We start from the raw sequence: 19,844 nt of genomic DNA, 5'->3' as shown, positions 1-19,844 counted from the left end.
TTGTAATCCACTGATATTTATTAATATTGTGCTATTTTATTTGGTCTTCGCTGTCCTGAGAGTGTGCTTTATGCAAATGAAGGATGTAACAGAAGTGATTGATGGGCCAAGCGGGTTGTTGGACAGATAATTTAAGATGAGGCAGTAGAGGAGTGTGTGTATATCATGACTGAATCATGGCTGTCAAATGAAAACACCATTAACAGACACTTGGACGTGAACCCAGCATGTGTAGGCTTAAAATGAAGAACGTTCAAATAATAAAAAAGACTTTCAGACCAACACCCTCCGAATCCCACCTTACTAATCCACCCCTCTTATACCCACATACATCTCTCCTTCGTCATTTTCTATATATTGCCTTTGATTCCTGTATGTCTAATCATTTTCCTCTGATGGTGTTGAATACTCGGGAATAAAAGACAATTTTAAGATCCGTGATTCATTTTCTCCCTTTGTGGATTTCTGTTTTTATGTATATACAGTATATGTATATTAAACTACCAGTTAAGTTTTAGAACACCAGTTTTTCTTCAAATTTAATCAATGAATGACCAACATGATGAAAAGGTAAGCACTAAACTGCCAGTGGTTTAAATTTAAAATTTAGGTTAGAAAAAAAGCTGAAAAAATCAAAATTTCAGAACATTACAAATGGGCCATTTTCAGGGAACAACTAATAAGTTACAGCCTACAGATATGCAGCAATTAAAGTAAATTAAGCCTTGCAAGTTGAAGTAAACAATTTGCACAGGTGTCCCATCTTCTGTTGATTACTTAAAAACCCTTTGTATGTCTTAAGTATTTGGACAATATTCTAGTTATAATGTCAAGAAAACAACAATTAACAAATGAAATGAGACAGAGCATTATTACCCTTAGAAGTGTAGACCTAATTGGAAGCTGGAAGAAACTCTGATGAGAAGAGATCTGGCAGACCCAAAGTCATAACCCAATCAGAACGCAGGTTTCTGAGGGTCATCAGCTTGTGTGATTGGCACCTCGCAGCACATACACTTCAAGCACAGCTTAACAGTGGACAAAAAAAGGAAGACTCAGTTTCTACTATGAAGTGGAGACTTTGTGCTGCAGGTTTGACAGGGCATTCCTGAAAAGGACAAAATAGGGCCTTGAAATACCGGCTGTGGACTACTGCAGACTGAAAGAAAGTCCTGTGGACCATTGAATCAAAATTTCAAGTCTTTGGTTCCTAACATGGATGGTTCCTCAGTGTGTGACAGCTGTCAAACATAGAGGAGGAAGTGTGATGGTCTTTTGCTGGAGGCAGAAGTGGTGACTTGCACAGAGTGACTGGTATTCTGAATCAAAAAAGTTACCATAGTTTGGCTGGTATATGGTTAGCAAAAGGTGGCTATTTTGAGTAACAAATTTGAAGAACATTTTGTACATTTAATGATTACTTGATTTATTTGCCATTGTTTATTTGTTCTGTGTCTTGTGTTCATGATACATTAAGAAATTAAACTGCACGTATTTCCATTAAAACTGAAAAAAACAGAACTTTTCACTCTGTGTGTGTGTGTGTGTGTGTGTGTGTGTGTGTGCGCGCTTATATAATGTATGTACACATACATACAGTTGCACCATAGGCAGGTCAGGTGACTTGCTCAGGGTCAGACAGTGAGTGTGTGAGGTAGAAATTGAGCTGGCAACATTCAGCTATAAAGCCCCACACTATACCAAACACATTTTAAGTTTTAATCATGTTAATTAATGCTTTATCACATCTTATTTTCCACATACCTATGGATTAATGTTACTGTGATTTAAGGTCACCTTACATAACACAAAGTGTTGCCAACTGTGTGCCAGATGGTGCAGAGTGATTAACTTGTCTTTTTTTAAATGATGTTTGACTGAACAATGTGCAAAGCTTTTTTCTTTTACAGACAAACCTGCAGTAATTAAATCCTTTAAAAATACTGTAGTTAAAATATGCATCAATTCTGTTTTTTTAAACTGCTGTTGCTTTTTTAATGCTATTTTTGATATTCATATTCCAGCCCTGGTACTTTCTTTATGGTGTCTGTGTTCTACCCACATTCACAAGTATTTTCTCCTAATTCTCAAAGACTCGCATTTTAAGATGGTTGGCTAATTAGTTTAATTTAAGCTGGTAGTGTTAATTGGCCTGCGGTGGGTGAGTGTGGACATGTCAGTGAATGTTCTGTACAGTGAACTGGTGCCTCATACAGCGATGAGTTTGTCTTGTACATAATTATGGTGGGATAGGCTCTGGCCTATCTGCCAACCCCCTGTTGAACTGCATGAATTTAGATAATGAGTTAATATATTTAACAAAATATTTAATTGCCTTTTCAATAATACTACTGCTACAATAACAGTTAATTGTTGTTCTGTTGAAACAATTTTTCTTTAATTTTGGAAACTGAATGTTGTTCTTAATAGCATATGTTTAATTCTGCAATTCAAATATACTTTGAGATGATACTTACCCAGGATATGTTTTCCAAGAAAAAAATAAAACTTTCAGAAAACATATATAAAAAAAAAACATGATCTTGTTTTTCAAAAAAATTTTCTTAAACAGAAATGTCTTGGGGACTGAATGCAAGCTACCGTTGCACAGCCTGCAGCAATCTCTGTACATTTGTATGTTTGTTTTCTAGTCACTCCTAGACTCCTTTTAACATCTAGACAGAATCCTGTTGCATTATGTTTACGCTGTAGTTAACACACCTTTTTTAGATTTTAATTTCTAGTAAAGCCTTTCTGAAAACCTAATAATATGGGATGGCAGGGTTGTGCATTAGTTACGAATCTTATCCTAAAGCTCCAATGGACAGGGGTTTAGATCCTGGTTCAATCATTGTTTGTATGAGAATGGAAATTCTCCTTGTGTCCACATGGATTTTCTTGGGTATTTCCAGTGTTATCCCACAATTCAAAGACTTGTAGCCAAGGCTGGCTGAGGACTGTAGATTGGTCTGTACATGAGTGTTTCTTGAGATAGATGCAAAAGTCAATCATTTGTTCATAAGATCTTTACTGTAGAACTGAATCCTGAAAGTAGTATGAAATGCATTTTCTTAACTTCGTTTTCTAAGTTTTGGTTCTGGCTATGTGATGAATTGCCACTCTGCGTACAGCTGGTTTCTATATCGTGCACACTATTACCAATATAGGTGCTGTCCCCACGTGACCCTAAATTGGATTAATTGGGTTTGAAAATGTTGTATTAACTTCTGTTTTTAGATTCTTTAATTTTGGGATTCTTGCCACAGCTCACTCCTGAGCCTATTGCTTATGAGAAACATTTGTCTGTAACACTAACAGTGCCATTTCAAATGATGATTTTTAACAACTTGCAGTTTTTGCTTAAGTTAAAAGTTGACGCTGACAGAAAATGTAAAAAAATGTATGTATTAGTGCAATTAAAAATTCATATATTAAGAAAAGAGAACTGGTGTGGGAAACACATTCTAAAAAGATAACCAAAACAGGAGCGTAATTCAAGCTTTAAAGGCATTATTTATCTTAAATATTTAATCCTTTCCCATTGATGAATGAATATAGTATGACAGAGGGAAAAAAAGTCTGGCTTCAGATTATGCCTTAGACTGTCTAGTATGCTTATGAAGTGCTCAAGTTTAATGCGTCTAATTGTCTGTCTGGTTTACTGGATTAAGGGTATAATCAAATGGGGTTGTTTGGTTCATCTCCTGTGGGTGTTACTGTTAAAATAACAGTAACAATAACTGTTTAAAATATTTAAAGGAGACGCTCAGCATTGCTTACATGTGTTGGTATTGTGAATGTATGTAATATATATACACTAGTAATAATTAAGGCTTGTGTTTTGAAAACCATTTAGTTTTTTTTCTCTCCATAGAATGAATAGTACAGTTATGATAAAACATATAGGAATAGAGAAGTTTACATAACACTAGTAACATAGAGAATTTTAAACACTGCAATAAAAGTGAATGTAGGAGCAAATCTGACGTGAACTAATAAAGAACAATTCAGGATAGACAGAAATGGCAATGGTTCTGATTTCTAAAGGGTCATTTCAGTTGTAATCAGTTAAATGTGCAGGATTCATAAAATGGCAAAGAAAAATTCAAGTAACATTCAAAAAGTCTTTTGCAAAGTCTTTGGCATTACAGGAGTTCAAAGATTTTACAACATGAAACAAACAACAAATCCCCCTCACCCTTAGTACCTCCAACAAACAAAAAATTGTTAAATAGTGACATTATATATTTGAACTGACTCAATAAAAAAAAAAAGTTGCCACAGTGAAGTTTTATAAATGTATCTATCCTTAGGTATAAAGGAGCCCCAGTAACACTTCCTGACAAGATGCGTTTCTCAAAATTCGAGAGCTAAAACTACATATAATGTGTCATAAAAGTATAACAGGTATTTTATTGTGCTCATGGTATGAAATATTAAGCTTCAGTCCTGTATAATTATGACATTCTAATGAGTTGCATAAAGTTCAATACCCTTTTTATCATATCATTAAAGAGTAGTTTTATTTCACACATAATTTTAATAGGAATTGGTTACCTCTCCAGATTCACAAATTTTGATATTTGCAGTTTTCGATTATTTGAAAGTTGGCTGTGAACAAGGAAATGGGAATGTTTTTGGAGCTTGCCGAAAGATTGCAGAAACCTGCAGACGATGCATAGGCCAAAAATATATTAAATAATACTGAAATAATTTGTATCACATAAAATCATATATAAATATTACTTTTATTCAATATGTATTAGTGTAAGTACATACTGTATCACCAATATTAAGTTATTTTTGGGGAAAAAAAATATAACAAAACTGTGGGATCTATGCCAGCTGCCTTCTGCCTTCACTGCTCCCTTAATTATTCAGCAGTTCCAGACTACTCTTCAATTATAAAAAATGTTCAGCATCCTGTTTCTGAGCCTTTCTAACATTTGAGTCTTTCTAACCTCCTGTTTGGTTTTATACTTTAAGTCTTTGAAGATATCTGTCAGTGTTTGCCTTTACTCCTCCTTGTGCGTCTAACACTCAAACTTCTTCTTTCAACTCACCACTAAAGCCAAACTGACCAATCAGATTGCTCTGAGGGACTGGACACACAGACCTTAGTGTTTTTTTATATAGTACATGTTTTTTTTTTATTCCTGAGGATTTCTATAACCAACAGTAAAAACATGGCAGTCACTGACTCTTGTACAGTTTATGCTGTCATGGATTAACAAGATTTACCTGGAAACTTGAGTCCTTTGCATGTAATTTCTATACTCCTGCTCTAATTGTTTGGATTTTTTGTTGTGAGCAATAGTCACTTTTGTGGCAAGACAAAATAAAGTTCTGGACCAAAGTGAAGGCACTCATCGACAGTGTGCATTGCAGCTTGTAGACTTGGACCTGTAATAAAGTACTGTATACAGATAAATTTGAAAGAAACTGGAAGGAATGGAAAAAAAATCTCAAATGAGTATAAAAAAGCAGCAAAGATAAGTTACCTAACACAGTAGTTTATTTTTACCCATTAAATGGCACATATGCAAAAGAGTTATCAGTTGCTTATGTGAGGTGTATTGGTTGCTCAAGTAAGGCCCCCTTTAGAATTTTTACCTTTTACTGGCTAACTAGAAAGGTTGCAATATGCACGCTTTCGAGGCAACTCATGCCCCTTCTTCAGGCACGATGTTGACTGAAGAAGAGGCCTGAGTTGCCTCGAAAGCCTGCATATTGTAATCTTTCTAGTTAGCCAATAAAAGGTGTAATTTTGCTTAACTTCTCACTTCTTCCATAATGGTTAACACGGTACAACACCCTAGTACTACAGAATTCTTGCCTGAAATGGAAAACACTTGGCACCAGTATTGGTTAATTCTCGTTCTGATTCCTTTTGGTGCCAAGTTTTAGTGGGAAAGTGGAAACAAAAATATATTTTTAGTTATCCACCCATACAATGAGCTAGTCACTTTCAAAATTTCAATCTGGCTATAGGTTAATGGCTATCTCAGCTGCCAATTAGCTGTTTTTTTTCCATGTAATTGTAACAACATAATTGCAAGCTCAGTTCTCCCTATATTATTAAAACATCCAGATCCTGTTCAGCTTTTTCTGGTGGAGGAGCCTCTAAATATTTAGATCTTTGCTGCACTAGTAACCTGTCCCCAGTTAAAAATTTGTTTGCAACTTTCTAGTTTGCTGTTGGTTTCTTTTAATTTGATAAAATATATTTTGTTTTGTGCTCTGTTTATTTTATCTTCTGAACTTTTCACATAATGATTTCTTAGGTTTGTGAAGAAAAATTTTGAATTTGATATTTAAAATAAACACACATCTTTATCAAATCCTACTTGTTGAATTGACTGTAGTTTATTATTATCTAGTGATTATATGTTACAAAGATGGCGACTGTAGCAGCATTTAAATGCCTTATTAAAGAACACAATGGCCATTCCACTACCTAAGAACCGGTCCTGTAACCTTGCTTGATTTGTTAGATTATTAAACGCATTATCTTAGATGTCAATTAGCATGATCTCCAATTACATCACTAAATTCTAAAAAAAATCTCAAAGAACGCTGTGTAAACTTTCGCCTTTTTCAATGAAAAAAAATGATTGTACTTATTTTCTTTTGAATTTGCTGCTACAAGTATGTTGGCACAGTAGTTAGCACTGGTGCTTCATAGTTTTGTGTTTGAATCATATTGGATGCACTACCAGTGTGGAGCATCTCACTATATAAAAGCTATCGGGATTGTCCTTCCGTCCCGTGAGTGCAAAGTGTAGCGGTATTCCGCTTATCACAGACTTGCTACTTGCAGCTTGCGGTACGAAGCGATGCGATGTGAGCAGAGTTCTGGTGCTCCCATCGTTCCCATGCTTTTGTGCGCGATGCGCTGGAAAAATAGACAAAATTATGTCTCTGCAAATACAGTAATCCCTCGCTATATCGCGCTTCGCCTTTCACGGCTTCACTCTATCGCGGATTTTATATGTAAGCATATTTAAATATATATCGCGGATTTTTTTCTGGTTCACGGATTTCTGCGGACAATGGGTCTTTTAATTTCTGGTACATGCTTCCTCAGTTGGTTTGCCCAGTTGATTTCATACAAGGGACGCTATTGGCAGATGGCTGAGAAGCTACCCAACGTACTTTTCTCTCTCTCTCTCTCTTGCGCTGACATTCTCTGATCCTGACGTAGGGGGATTGAGCAGGGGGGCTGTTTGCACACCTAGACGATATGGAAGCTCGTCTAAAAATGCTGAAAGATTATCTTCATGTTGCTCCCTTCTGTGCAGCTGCTTCGTGAAGCAACATGCTGCACGGTGCTTCGCATACTTAAAAGCTCGAAGGGCACGTATTGATTTTTGAATGGTTGTTTTTCTTTGTCTCTCTGTCTCTCTCTTTCTCTGCTCCTGACGGAGGGGGTGTGAGCTGCCGCCTTCAACAGCTTTGTGCCACGTGGTGCTTCACATACTTAAAAGCCAAACAGCCCTATTGATTTGTTTGCTTTTCTCTCCCTCTTTCTGACATTCTGTGCTCCTGACGTGCACTCCTTTGAAGGGGAAGATATGTTTGCATTCTTTTAATTGTGAGACAGAACTGTCATCTCTGTCTTGTCATGGAGCACAGTTTAAACTTTTGAAAAAGAGACAAATGTTTGTTTGCAGTGTTTGAATAACGTTCCTGTCTCTCTACAACCTCCTGTGTTTCTGTGCAAATCTGTGACCTAAGCATGACGATATAAAAATAACCATATAAACATATGATTTCTACTTTGCGGATTTTCACCTTTCGCGGGGGGTTCTGGAACGCAACCCCCGCGATGGAGGAGGGATTACTGTAATTAATGTTGATGGAGTACAAATGCCTCACCGCGTAGTAAATATCAGGGGAGATGGTGCTTGCTTATTCTCATCTATAGCTTATTTAGTGCATGAAACTCCGTCTTTAGTGGTACAGATTCGGGCTGACATTGTACGACATGTTTTAAGTAATTGGTCAAGGTTTCAGCCATTTACAATGATGCCGTCAGGAATCTCTTATACAAATGAGCTTCAGTATCTCACTGAAATGTCAAAGTCTCAAACTTATGGTACCATTTCTGAGCTAATGGCAGCGGGAGAATTGTTCCCCTATGAGTTTCAAGTATATTATTATGGAGTCCTACACTCCAAGTTTGGACAGGCACTCGAGGGGATAAAAAAACGTAGGTTTTCGAGAGATGTTATGAATGGGCACTTTGATGTTCTCATTCCCTACACTTACATGCCTGATGTACACATGGAGAGCACACAAATTGAGGATAAAAGTCGGTCGCCTTAAAAGGCAGGTGAGCCTAGTATCTGCATGTTCTCCTGTGTCTGTGCGAGTTTTTCTCTAGGTAGTTCGGTTTTGCTGTCACACTCCAAAAGCATTAAAAAGACAAATTACGTAACTGTAGACTCGCCTGGTATGGTGTGCACTGTGCAAGCTACACTCCATCCAGGGTTAGCTTCTGACTCCCTGTGAAATTTAACTGCATAAGCAAATTAGTAAATGGATTTTCTTTTATTCAAAGCAGAAGTCATTTGTTTCCTTGCAGCATGCAAAGTGGGGAAAAATTAAACCGATGAAAAGAGCCCATCTGCAGATGATCCTTCATTCTGGAATTGGCTGCTTCTGTTTCTGTTTGTCTGTGTCTGTTTGTAGTAACCTTCCATGTAGCAAAATGGGCTGCGTTACCAAGTCAATCCTGCACAGACTTCTGTTGGAGAGCAGCTTCTCTTTTAGAAATGGCATGTCAGTCTTTCTCATTGACCTTGAACTTTGCAGCACACTTTAAACCTCTCAAAAAAGTGTACTTTAAGAAAGTATCGTTAAATCTTTGAGTATAAAGTGCAGATATTTAGATAAAACATTAGTTGAAAATGTACATCCTTTCTGTGAACATGGACAAGTTTCAGGGTCACATTGATCCCCACACTTTTTTCATAGAATTTGCCTCACTGCTCGCTTTTTATGCTAGAATAGTACTATAAGAAAAGCAGACCCTGATGCTGACTAGGTCAATAGCATTAGTTTCCAGCAGACTTTCAGTACCATAAGAGGTTATCATTTTGCATCCACCAATTATATTATTGAACAGAGCTGTTACCAGATTCATAATAACTTCTTTCTCAGTAAATGCAGGTCTGGCTATGTTGAAGGTAAACTACCTCATACCACTTATATGCTCCTTTTTAATAAATGTATAGTATGGTATCCTCTCATTCACACTTTAAACTGGCAGTACCATCTCTTCCCACTCATTACTCTTTCCTTTAAAAACATTTTTATTGCCAGAATCGCACTGAGTACTGTTAGGCTCTAACTATCCTAATGGATTTTTTTTTGGTGCCTCATCAAGCCCCAGAAGTCAGATTCAGAAACTTCTTAAACCCTCACCCCTGCAGTTTCATTCCACGTACAGTGGGGGAAATAATTATTTGTTCCCCCGCCAAATTTGTAGGTTTGCTCACTTAAAAAGAAATGAACAGTCTCAAATTTTATGGTAGTTTTATTTTAATGGAGAGAGACAGAATATCAATCAAAAATCCAGAAAAACCACATTACATTAAAGTTGTAAATTGATTTGCATGTCATTGAGTGAAATAAGTATTTGATCCCATACAACACACCCAGAATTCTGGCTCCCATGGATTGGCTGTGTGCCCAGATTACAATCAATCAATTACAGATACTCCTGATCTCAACTCGTTATGTGTATAAAGTACACCTGTCCACACAATCAATTTCTTCCATTCCAACCTCTCCAAACCATGGGCAAGACGAAAGAGCTGTCAAAGGATGTCAAGAACAAGATTGTAAACCTGCACAAGGCTGGAATGGACTACAAGACCATCAGCAAGAAGCTTGGTGAGAAGGTGACAACTGTTGGTCCGAGTATTCGGAAATGGAAGAAATATAAAATGACCATCAATGGCCCTTGGTTTTGAGTTCCATGCAAGATCTTGCCTCATGGGGTGAGGATGATCATGAGAAAGGTCAGCCCAAAACTACACAAGAGGAGCTTGTTAATGATCTGAAGGCAATTGGGACCACAGTCACCAAGAACACCATTGGTAACGCACTACGCCATAATGGATTGAAATCTTGCAGTGCCCCCAAGGTCCCCCTACTCAAGAAGGCACATGTATAAGCCCGTCTTAAGTTTGCCAATGAACATCTAAATTATTCAGAGAAGGCTTGGGAGAAAGTGCTGTGTTTTGCTGCTTTGTTCCAGTAATGAAGCAAAAAAGACATCAGACACTGTTAAGAGAGCCCTCAATAAAACCGCTCTTCACCCTGAGAAAAGTACCAAGAATCAAACATCTTGCTTATCCTCCCATTAAAGCTCTGCCTATTTTAGAGTTCATTAAGCATGATTATCTTATCTTCCAGGCCAAGATCCTTTCGTTTCCCGACACCTGCCCATGAACTTTGCTGGATAATTAACTTACCTGTGCAATATTCCTCTTTTCAAAGTCCAAATTTACAGTGCATTAGACAGTTCCTTTCACAACTGGATTGACTACACCACATGGAATCATGTCTTCAACAATAAACAGAGAGATCTATTGCATAAAGGCTTCTTAATTTCACATAGCGGGCTTCCTACCTGTCCAAAAACCATAGATTAATTCTTACATAAGGGACATTTTGTACATTTCTAGTTTCTAACTGTGTTCTACTGCAATACTGAATGTGTAAAACATTATACTGCTTATACCAAATTTGCTATTAAGCAGTTTTGGGCAAGAAATGGCAACTCTGTGTTGCACTCTATTTGTCTAACTTCTGTCTTTAAGATGGGGTTCTATTTATTTATTTATTTATCCCCCCCCCATTACGTGTCAGTACCAGAACAATACAGTAGAAATTAATCACAAGTAATACTAATTCAGGGGTCTCTAATGTTTTTAAAGAAAAAAAGAAGCAACTCAAAAGACTGAATCTAAAAAAGCAAGTAAATTAAAATGAAAATTAAGAAGTTAAAGTAATCAGCAGCAAAAGCTGGTCAATAATTAAGAAAAAGGGTTAGCAGGGGCTAATCAGACCACCACTGTAAGAAACTAAAATACATCCTCTGTTTGCAGACCTCTTAGCTGTGGTCAAATGAGTTTTAGTATATTAATGATAGAAAAATACTTACTGTGTGCTGCTCAGATAATTTACTGTTGTATGTATTTTACTGAACTATAGTGTTGAGTATGCTGAGATGTGTGCCAGCTCGATTTAACAAAAAAAAAATGACTCCGCTCTTTTATAATCGGGATTAATCCTTACCAAAAAAATCTTTTGGGGCCCTGAATTGAAATTGTTCCAGCTACAAATTTCAAGATGTATTCTTACTTTTTAGAAATTTCTGTTATTGCAAAACGTCACTCTTTCATTTGAGAAATTTGTAGGTTTAGGATTTATTTATTTATATAGCACATTTAAAACAACTTAAAGTTGACCAAAGTTCTTTACATAGAATAAAGGCTAACAGTAAGAAAAAAAAGCCAGATAAGGAATTTTTAAAAAGAAAAGACCTTATACTGTGATAGAAACGGATCACCAGTGAGCATGAACTCACAAATACAGTCCCGGTTTCAATCAAAGGGTTGTTTATTATATAAAGACTAGTCATTTAGCCCATTACAATAACGGGCGCTAGAATAACGGGAGCTAGAACAGTAGTGCATAAACATTAGTAGGAACAGTCTATATTAAATGGCAAGGGACTTTGACCTCATTCTTTTTGTTGGTCGTATTTTTCTTTCTTTCAGCCTTTATTTTGTTGTTTACTTGCTGAGCTGACCGTTCTTCATGGGCTGCCGCCGTGTATTGTGTGTCTTTAATTTTCTGTGACAGTAATACTGTCTTGTACGTCCGCTGGCTTGAACGTCCATAATATATCTTTAATTTTCTCTGGTGGTAATACAGGTGTGCGCGTCGGTAATATGCCTTTAATCTCCTCTGACAGTAATACTGGCTTGTATGTGGCTGTAATATGAGTCACTGTATTGTGTACCTTTAATTTCCTCTTGCAGTAATACTGGTTTGTATTTTCGTAAAACACCTCTAACTTTCTCTGACAGTAATATCGCGCATCGCACCGTGCCCCGCGCATGCGCACTTCACCAGAAGACACATACATATGGACACCTGGACGCACACAGGGATTTTATTAAAGAGGATATCTCAGTAAAGCAGAGGTTTTCTCTCCTTTCACCACTGCACTGCCCTCCTCCTGTTGAGTGTTGCCTTCCTTCCTCCCAGCTCCAACTCACCTGGACAATGGAGTGTGGTCCCTTTTATTGAGGACCCAGTATACTTCCGGTGCCAGTAGGGAGTCCTCTCTCTGCAGCACCCTCTTGCTGCACCCACGGACCCCAGCAGAACTACACTGCCGGACTACAACTCCTGCCATTCCCTGCTGGTTCCCAAATGGGCACCAATATTGAGGGCTGCTACCATCTAATGACTGGGAGGAATAAACACCCAAGAGAGACAGTCCTTCCCTGTCCTCTTCTTCTATCTCGGCCAGGGAAGGTGTTACATATGTGCCTGGTTGGGACACCTGTCCATATGCTTGGGGCTTCCCATCCGGGTAAGGAATTGTCCCCTCTATTGATAGGGATGTCTGTCCATCCACTTGGGTCTCTCGGGCCGGGATGCCTGCTCATCCAGTTGTGGCCTCCCATCCAGATAAGGAAACTTCCCCTGTCCTGGTAGGGATGCCCGTCTATCCCATGTGGCACTCACAATATATACATAAAAACATATTCAAATATAAATAGCTAATGTAAAATGATGTAAAGTAAAAAAAAAATACATAAAATGAATATAGCACAAATAATATAAATAGAAAGATTTAAACACTCAAGCTCATAAGCTAAAAAGCAAGTGAATAAAAGTGTTTTTTTAGCAAAAACTTAAAACTACGAAGTTTGGGAGCCAACATTATTATGAGGGGCAAACCGTTCTGCAATTTAGGACCAGCCACCTCAAAGGCACGATTGCCCCTCAGCTTCAACTGTGTACATGGGAGAGTAAGCAATAGCTGATTTGAAGACCTCAGCTGCCTGGCTGACAAATATGGTTTTAAAAAGGTCAGCTAAGTAAGGTGGAGCTGACCCATGCAGAGCTTTAAAAACAAACACTACGATCTTAAAATTCACCCTGTAACTAATATAGAGCCAATGAAGACAGGCCACCACTGGAGCAATGTGATCCTTTTTTTTGCTGCTGGTCAAAAGTCTAGCAGCCGCATTCTGCACCAGCTGCATGCTAGACAGTTTTGTACCTTTTAGTGTTTTACCTCTGACCAGTGTTTTATGTTTAGTATTTTTAATAATCTTATTACTTGAATTTTTTATTCTTCATGACTGTAACATATAATTTTTTTTCTGTGGAAGAAGAACACATTCCTGAAATGTGTTATATTATTTGCAAATTGTATAATATACTTTATTATAAACATTTTCTAAATCTTTAATATTCATATTCAAATAAAAATCTTAGACTGGCTGCTGGGTGTTGGACCTAAATTACAAATATTTGCTGATATCCAGTGTTGACTAATATTTAGGATTTTAGGTTGGAGTTATACCTGCTTTTATTTTTGGTGAATTATATGTATTTGTAAATATTCAGTTTTATTTAAAATTTTGTTTTGCCTGCCATTTAAATAAGGTCTTGTATATCTTTTGGTGATGTTTTTATTGATTCAGTGTGTGACAGCATCACTAAAGATTTTTGTGGTTCCTGCTTGGCAAAAAAAAATATTAATTTTTCCAATCTGTGCTTTGTGTTCATTACTCAACAAGGAAACAGATATGCTTGAGGGGGAACCATCTGTGTTTCCTGCTCTTGATATAAGAACTCCTGTTAGAAAATTGTCAGTTTCTGACCTAGTTCTGTTTGATCTGGATGATTTTTATGTCAGTGCATTCAAGTGTTGTGATTGGTACCGAGTTTACACCACATTCGTATATCTTCATTATCTATTTAATATTATTGTATTTAATATTTCTCTGTTGGGTTGCTCACAAGCATATACTTGTAGCTATGTTAGACTAAATAGAATTGTTATTTTTAGTGTCTACTGTACTTGGAAACTGACGCTAAGCTGTCATGTATCTTTAGGGTTCCCAATCTTCCCAATCCCAAACTTTTACAATCATTGGCCTTTTAAAAGTGGTTGTGATCTCATGTAAGTTTAATTTTTATGAATCTGTAAAGTCAAGGATAGCCTGGTGTCTATTGTTCTTCAGTCTTTGTTTCTCAAGCATTAGTAGTTTTACATAAATCACTAGACAATATGCTAAAACATTTTCTCAAGAGTTCTTGTTTTTAGGAAATTGTAACATAAGGTTTTACTTGTGATGTTTTGTTGAACATTATTTTCTTAAACCTTGTGTAAGAGCTCCTAATTTAATATGTCTATTTTTAAGTAGATTTCACATTGCACTTTGATTTGGGAACTAGTTCCATTTAATTGTATTACCGTAGATACTCGCGTATAAGTCGAAAAATTTATGCCTTAAAATTCATTCAAAAAAACAGAATCGACTTATCCGCAGGGCAACACAATTGTCCATAGAATTTGGGTAGTGACATTGTGATGACATCAACGCTTCACAGTGTTAAGTCACCGGTCATCTGCTGTTTCCCATGGTCTTTGAAATAATTATAAGCCAGCAATACTATTGGTAATTAGCTAGTTTTTTTCTAGTTTCATTAAATAATTCTTTAAACTGTGAAATACTTGAATTTGAGCATTAGCTTTTGCAGGTTTTGGATAACAAACATACCATTAGCTGCCACGTGCAACCAGATTTGGAATCAAAAGAACCAAGGCAACGCACGCTATCAATGCGATGCAAGCGCAGCCCGCGATTCAAAAAATTTCTCTGCCTACCTGTTTGTCTCATCTGACAGTAGCTGAAAAGCAGCATCAGGAGAGAGCAGCCTGAAGTAGTCCAGCAGCGGGTGATCTGTTGTGTCCTACAGGAAGCGATCTGTTGTGTCCTACAGCAAGCCATGCTGTCTTGTGAACTCCGGTAGCCAGTTCAGATCAATGTCTGGGTATTCCTCCCACGCGAACCTTGCCGTAGCTGCATCGGCGAATGTGTTCAGCTGGCAACCGATCAGCTGGGGCGGCATTGGCTGGTGTCCGATCAGCTGATGCCGGCTCCTCACTCTCTTGCTCGATTCCTGATCACTGTCAATAAAATCCGATTCTGAAAAATCAGAGTCCGACTCAGCAATAATGTGCAAAACATCATCTGCCGAGTGTTTTCTTTTCTGCACTCGCTTCGCTCCCTTGTGACATATCGATGCCATCTTGCCTTTGTTTACATTTCACAACTCATGCACACACAAGGATTAGTTGCAGAGTCAACGAGTCTAGCATTTCTCCAAGCACAGAGGGGAATGCCTGTGACATGACAGTGAGTTTTGTCACCATTAACAGCTGATTGTTGCCTTCTATCTCTGATAGCTGTCAAGTTTTACCCTCGACTTATACGCGGGTCATAACAAATTTTGTAATTTTTGGCTTAAACGATACACTCGACTTATCTGCGAGATCGACTAATACACGAGTATCTACGGTAGTTACATTTTTGTAAAATGTTGTTACTTTTTTTGTAATTATTTTTAAAAGATATGAATGTAAATGGCCTTTTAATAAAATATATTTTTATGTATAGCATAGCAATACTGTTGCTGGCCTGATGACACAGTGCTTAGCACTGCTGCCTCACAAGGAGCTAAGCGCAACCTCCAATTAGCTACTTACTGTAAGTTTGATTCTCACAGCAGTCATCGTTTTCTTTAGAGTTTGCATCTTCTCCATAAGAACATGTTAGTTTTCTGCCTGAAGTGCAGGTTAGATTAATTGACAGTTGTAACTTGAGTTCTTAGCTGGGTTCAGAAAACTGGTAGATGAACGGATCACTGTCCACTATATGGTAAGAAAATGCACTGTGTTTTTTTAATTTCCCTGTCTGGGCACCTTTCATACTGCGTATTTAGAAGATGCAGATAGTGTTCCCCTATAATCCCAATAATTCCCTGTATGATAATAGACAAATTATGTTTTAACTTCTCTTTTAATTATCTGGTTAACTTTTCATATTTTTATATTTTTTTCCAGTTATTTCTTGTTTATATTGACCAGTAATTTTATTTAACGTAACAAGATGAAATATACACCAATTTACATACAGCAATGGGCTACATGTAACGGCAAAAGAATTTGGGGGCTCCTTATATTTGAGGTACACATTGGACAGAACCAGTTATCCAAGAGTGTCCACCAGGCTGAAAACAAACAGACCAGTAAGACCACTGTCATCCCGTTAATCCCTTTTTTTTTTTTTTTTTTTTTTTTTTTTTTTTTTTTTATTAAAACGGGTCCCTCTAGTGCACTGTTTTTCAACCAATGTGCTATGGCAGGGTGGTGCACCGCAAAAGCTACCCAGGTGTACTGTGCAAATCTGAGAGGGACAAGCTCTACAAGTGATTGAGACCACTTTGAGGAGGACAGGATTACCTGGAGAAGCTCGCATAACAGCAGCTCCGTGATCACCATGTTGCAGACACGGACGCGTCTCCTGGTTGCCTGGGTGCGTGTTAGCCAGCGAGCCCCACGGGGCTGGTGGATAGCAGCCATACGAGTTGCCTCTGAGGCAGAGTGGTGGGCAAAAGGACGAAGTAACTGGGAGATGCCAGCAAAGTGTTCACCAAGTGTCATGTCTGGGATTACTGATCTCGGAGCTGCTTTATTTACTTGCTTCTCTGGTAGTCCTGCCCCACCCCAAAAAGAGAACACACAAACACAACATACAGTTGAGCACATGTACTAGGTATAATGTGTTTGAGATTACTAGAATAGTGGTGTGCCTTGGGATGTTTTTGGTTAGAAAAAGTGTGCCACTATAGAAAAAAAGGTTAGGAAGCACTGCTCTAGTGCATGAGTGTTACTATAATAGTCTGCATTCATTGAAACTGCCAAATGACAAAATTGTTTGTTTGTTTTTTTGCACAGTGCAGTATAGATGTTCCGTAGCAATTGCTGTTTGTACCAACTATCTTTATTCTTTAGTGATAAGGAATATGATTTAATGTGTGGTTTTTAGCCTGAATTGTGATCAAATACTTCTCTGAATTTCTGAGTAAATTTGTGTACTATTCAGATACTAAGATTAACAGATTTTTACTTTCACAAATGTTCTTTTCAGGCATGCCTTGAACAAGAAGGAGTGAAACTTGAAGCAATTTTATGTACACACAAACACTGGTAAGCTAATATGCTTTTAGAAAAATAATCTGTTCCTTCCTATGGTAAGGTAGCCCTGTGTGTTAAAAGGTGTTGGTATTATGTTATATGATACTAAGAGCATTGTGAATGCTGACCAGGTTTAACAGGTTTGAAAATTAATGAAAGGTTAAAATATTAATGTACACTGTTATTCTAAAAAGATTACATCTTTTTTATGCAAGGTTTTAGTTTGTAATACTATACTCTCTTGACTTTAAATAATTCTGTTTTTTTTAGGGACCACAGTGGAGGTAACAAAGGCCTAAAAAAGTTAAATAGCTCCTGTCGAGTCTATGGGAACGCACTGGACAACATTCCTGGCCTTACAAAGTAAGTAGGATATACATCTGGCTAGACAGTGTTAAGGTAAAGAGACCTCTGAGGTTTATTATGCATTCTGTGTTTCTTCTGGGGTAAGTGTATTGTATGCACATTTTAAAAATGTTTGTTACACTTTCCCCATGGGATTAATAAAGTTTACCTAATCTAAAGACTCAAGTTTTTGTTGAAAAACAGTTAAAAGTATTACTAAGCTATGCTTAATCAAAAGGATATGGCAAGGGAGTGGCATATATTAAATTAATGAATAATTATGAGGCGAAGTCTTTTAGTTGGGGGGCCAAGCCCTCTTGGATGTAGAAGAAGAGTACAGACGGCTAGTCGTTCTCTGATTTTTCTCTTGATATTGGCCCTTCGTGATGTCTGAAATGTGTTCATGCTCATGATATTACCACCTGCCCAAGAAGTATCAAAACCCATCTGATTTAGATATGAGAACAATTTGGTCAATCATGGGCTTGTACTTAACTTATTAACTCAAAACTCATTTCCATTTCAACCGTCAGTAGGGAGATAGATGATAAGGACTTCAGCAAAGCACTGCTTGGAAGGTCAGTAGTAATGTTGTGCAAGATTAAGTGTGTGAATCCAGGTTTGCCCAGTATTGGCTATCTGATTTATTACACTTAGCAACTAGGTCAGTTAAGAAGAAATGTTCTTCCCAGTGACTTCCCTATGGCTGTACAGGACTTCAACACAGAGGAATACCTTAGACACTTGAAAACCAGTATTTCAAGTGGTGATAACTGGGCCTTGTGATAGATGGATCGATAGAACTTTATAGTCCCCAGGGGAAATTTTTGCTTTTTAGAGAAGCTCTTTAAATAAATAAATAAATAAACAAATATGTAGATAGATATCCACCCATCCGTTATCCAACCCGCTATATCCTAATTACAGGGTCACGGGGGTCTGCTGGAGCCAATCCCAGCCAACACAGGGCGCAAGGCAGGAAACAAACCCTGAGCAGGGCACCAGCCCACCGCTGGGCACACACTCACACACACACCCACACACCAAGCACACACTAGGGACAATTTCGAATCCCCAATGCACCTAACCTGCATGTCTTTGGACTATGGGAGGAAATCAGAGTAAATAAATAAATATATTCACAGACATACAGTATGGTTGGTAAAGTGTATAATAGCTGTAGTAAAGTGTAAATAAATTTGCCAAATATTTCAGATACTGTATTACAGTGCAATCCTCACTACAGTACTTCTATTATCTTCTGAGGGATTATAATGCTGAAGAAATTAGTGAATGAACTGGGCAGTTATCTTTCCATTGATCAAATCCCTGACTTAATGTGTTTACATGTGCTTTAATAACCCAGTTCTTCACAGAAACCCAGTTTGCAAAATGTCATATAATTCCTTATTCTGGTGAGAGAAACCTCGTTATTGATCTGTCTGATTTCTCCACAACCTGGTTGTTTTGCCTTGTAAACCCTTAACTGGGATACAGTTAAGGATTTTGTAGTCTGCGTATGTCCTTTGCGCTCTGTCCACCTGTGCCTGTGTTAGCTTTGTACCCGCTTTCCGGAGCCACAGGTATAGTAAAAGCATTTACAAGATAAATATTTTGAGGCAAATGCTTGGGTAATGCAGCAGTGCAATAGTTGACATCTTGTGCAATAGTGTTCATGTGCAATTAAGGTCTTATGTTGAATGTTTATATTCTACCTTATTTCTTCTTATCCTTTTTTAATTACTTATTTATATTTTGACACCACAGGGACTGCACCTAATTTCATTGTATTTGTTACAATGACAATAAAGATATTCTGATTCTGAAAGGCTGCCTGCTGTCAATCAATCTTCATAGCCAATGCATTATTATGGATCACTGGGGGAATACCTAAGATTTTGAAATACAAATCCATTAATATTTTATTTGAAACTTGGTATTTTTCACATAAATGCCTTTTATAAAATAAATTTGGGAAACAAAGAATTATGCTAACAAGTGACTGTCAGCCTTAAATATGTCTCCTGTTAGATTTGACTTTAGCAAAGTGGTCCCCAGTTCAAAACACTGAGTACCAGTGAGTATCCCCGCACAAACCCCATCCCCCCCCCCCCAAAAAAAAAACCACACACTAACTAAAGGAGCAGGTCCTGAAGAAATTTTTAAGCTATATTTAACTCCTGGTCCGTCGACA

At 37.5% G+C, this 19,844-nt stretch overlaps 1 protein-coding gene across 1 annotated transcript in view; it reads left to right on the top strand.

Moving 5' to 3' along the window:
* pnkd (PNKD metallo-beta-lactamase domain containing) overlaps window positions 1-19,844 on the top strand; it is a 58,560-nt gene that overhangs the window by 14,020 nt on the left and 24,696 nt on the right. The window contains exons 4-5 of the mRNA XM_028806494.2: window positions 17,259-17,317; window positions 17,576-17,668. Of these exons, the coding sequence (XP_028662327.1) occupies window positions 17,259-17,317; window positions 17,576-17,668 (152 nt within the window). The remainder of the gene's footprint in view (window positions 1-17,258; window positions 17,318-17,575; window positions 17,669-19,844) is intronic.

This window comes from Erpetoichthys calabaricus, chromosome 8, assembly GCF_900747795.2.
Source record: "Erpetoichthys calabaricus chromosome 8, fErpCal1.3, whole genome shotgun sequence".
NCBI lineage: Eukaryota > Metazoa > Chordata > Cladistia > Polypteriformes > Polypteridae > Erpetoichthys > Erpetoichthys calabaricus.
This window is presented reverse-complemented; position numbering and strand designations above follow the sequence as displayed.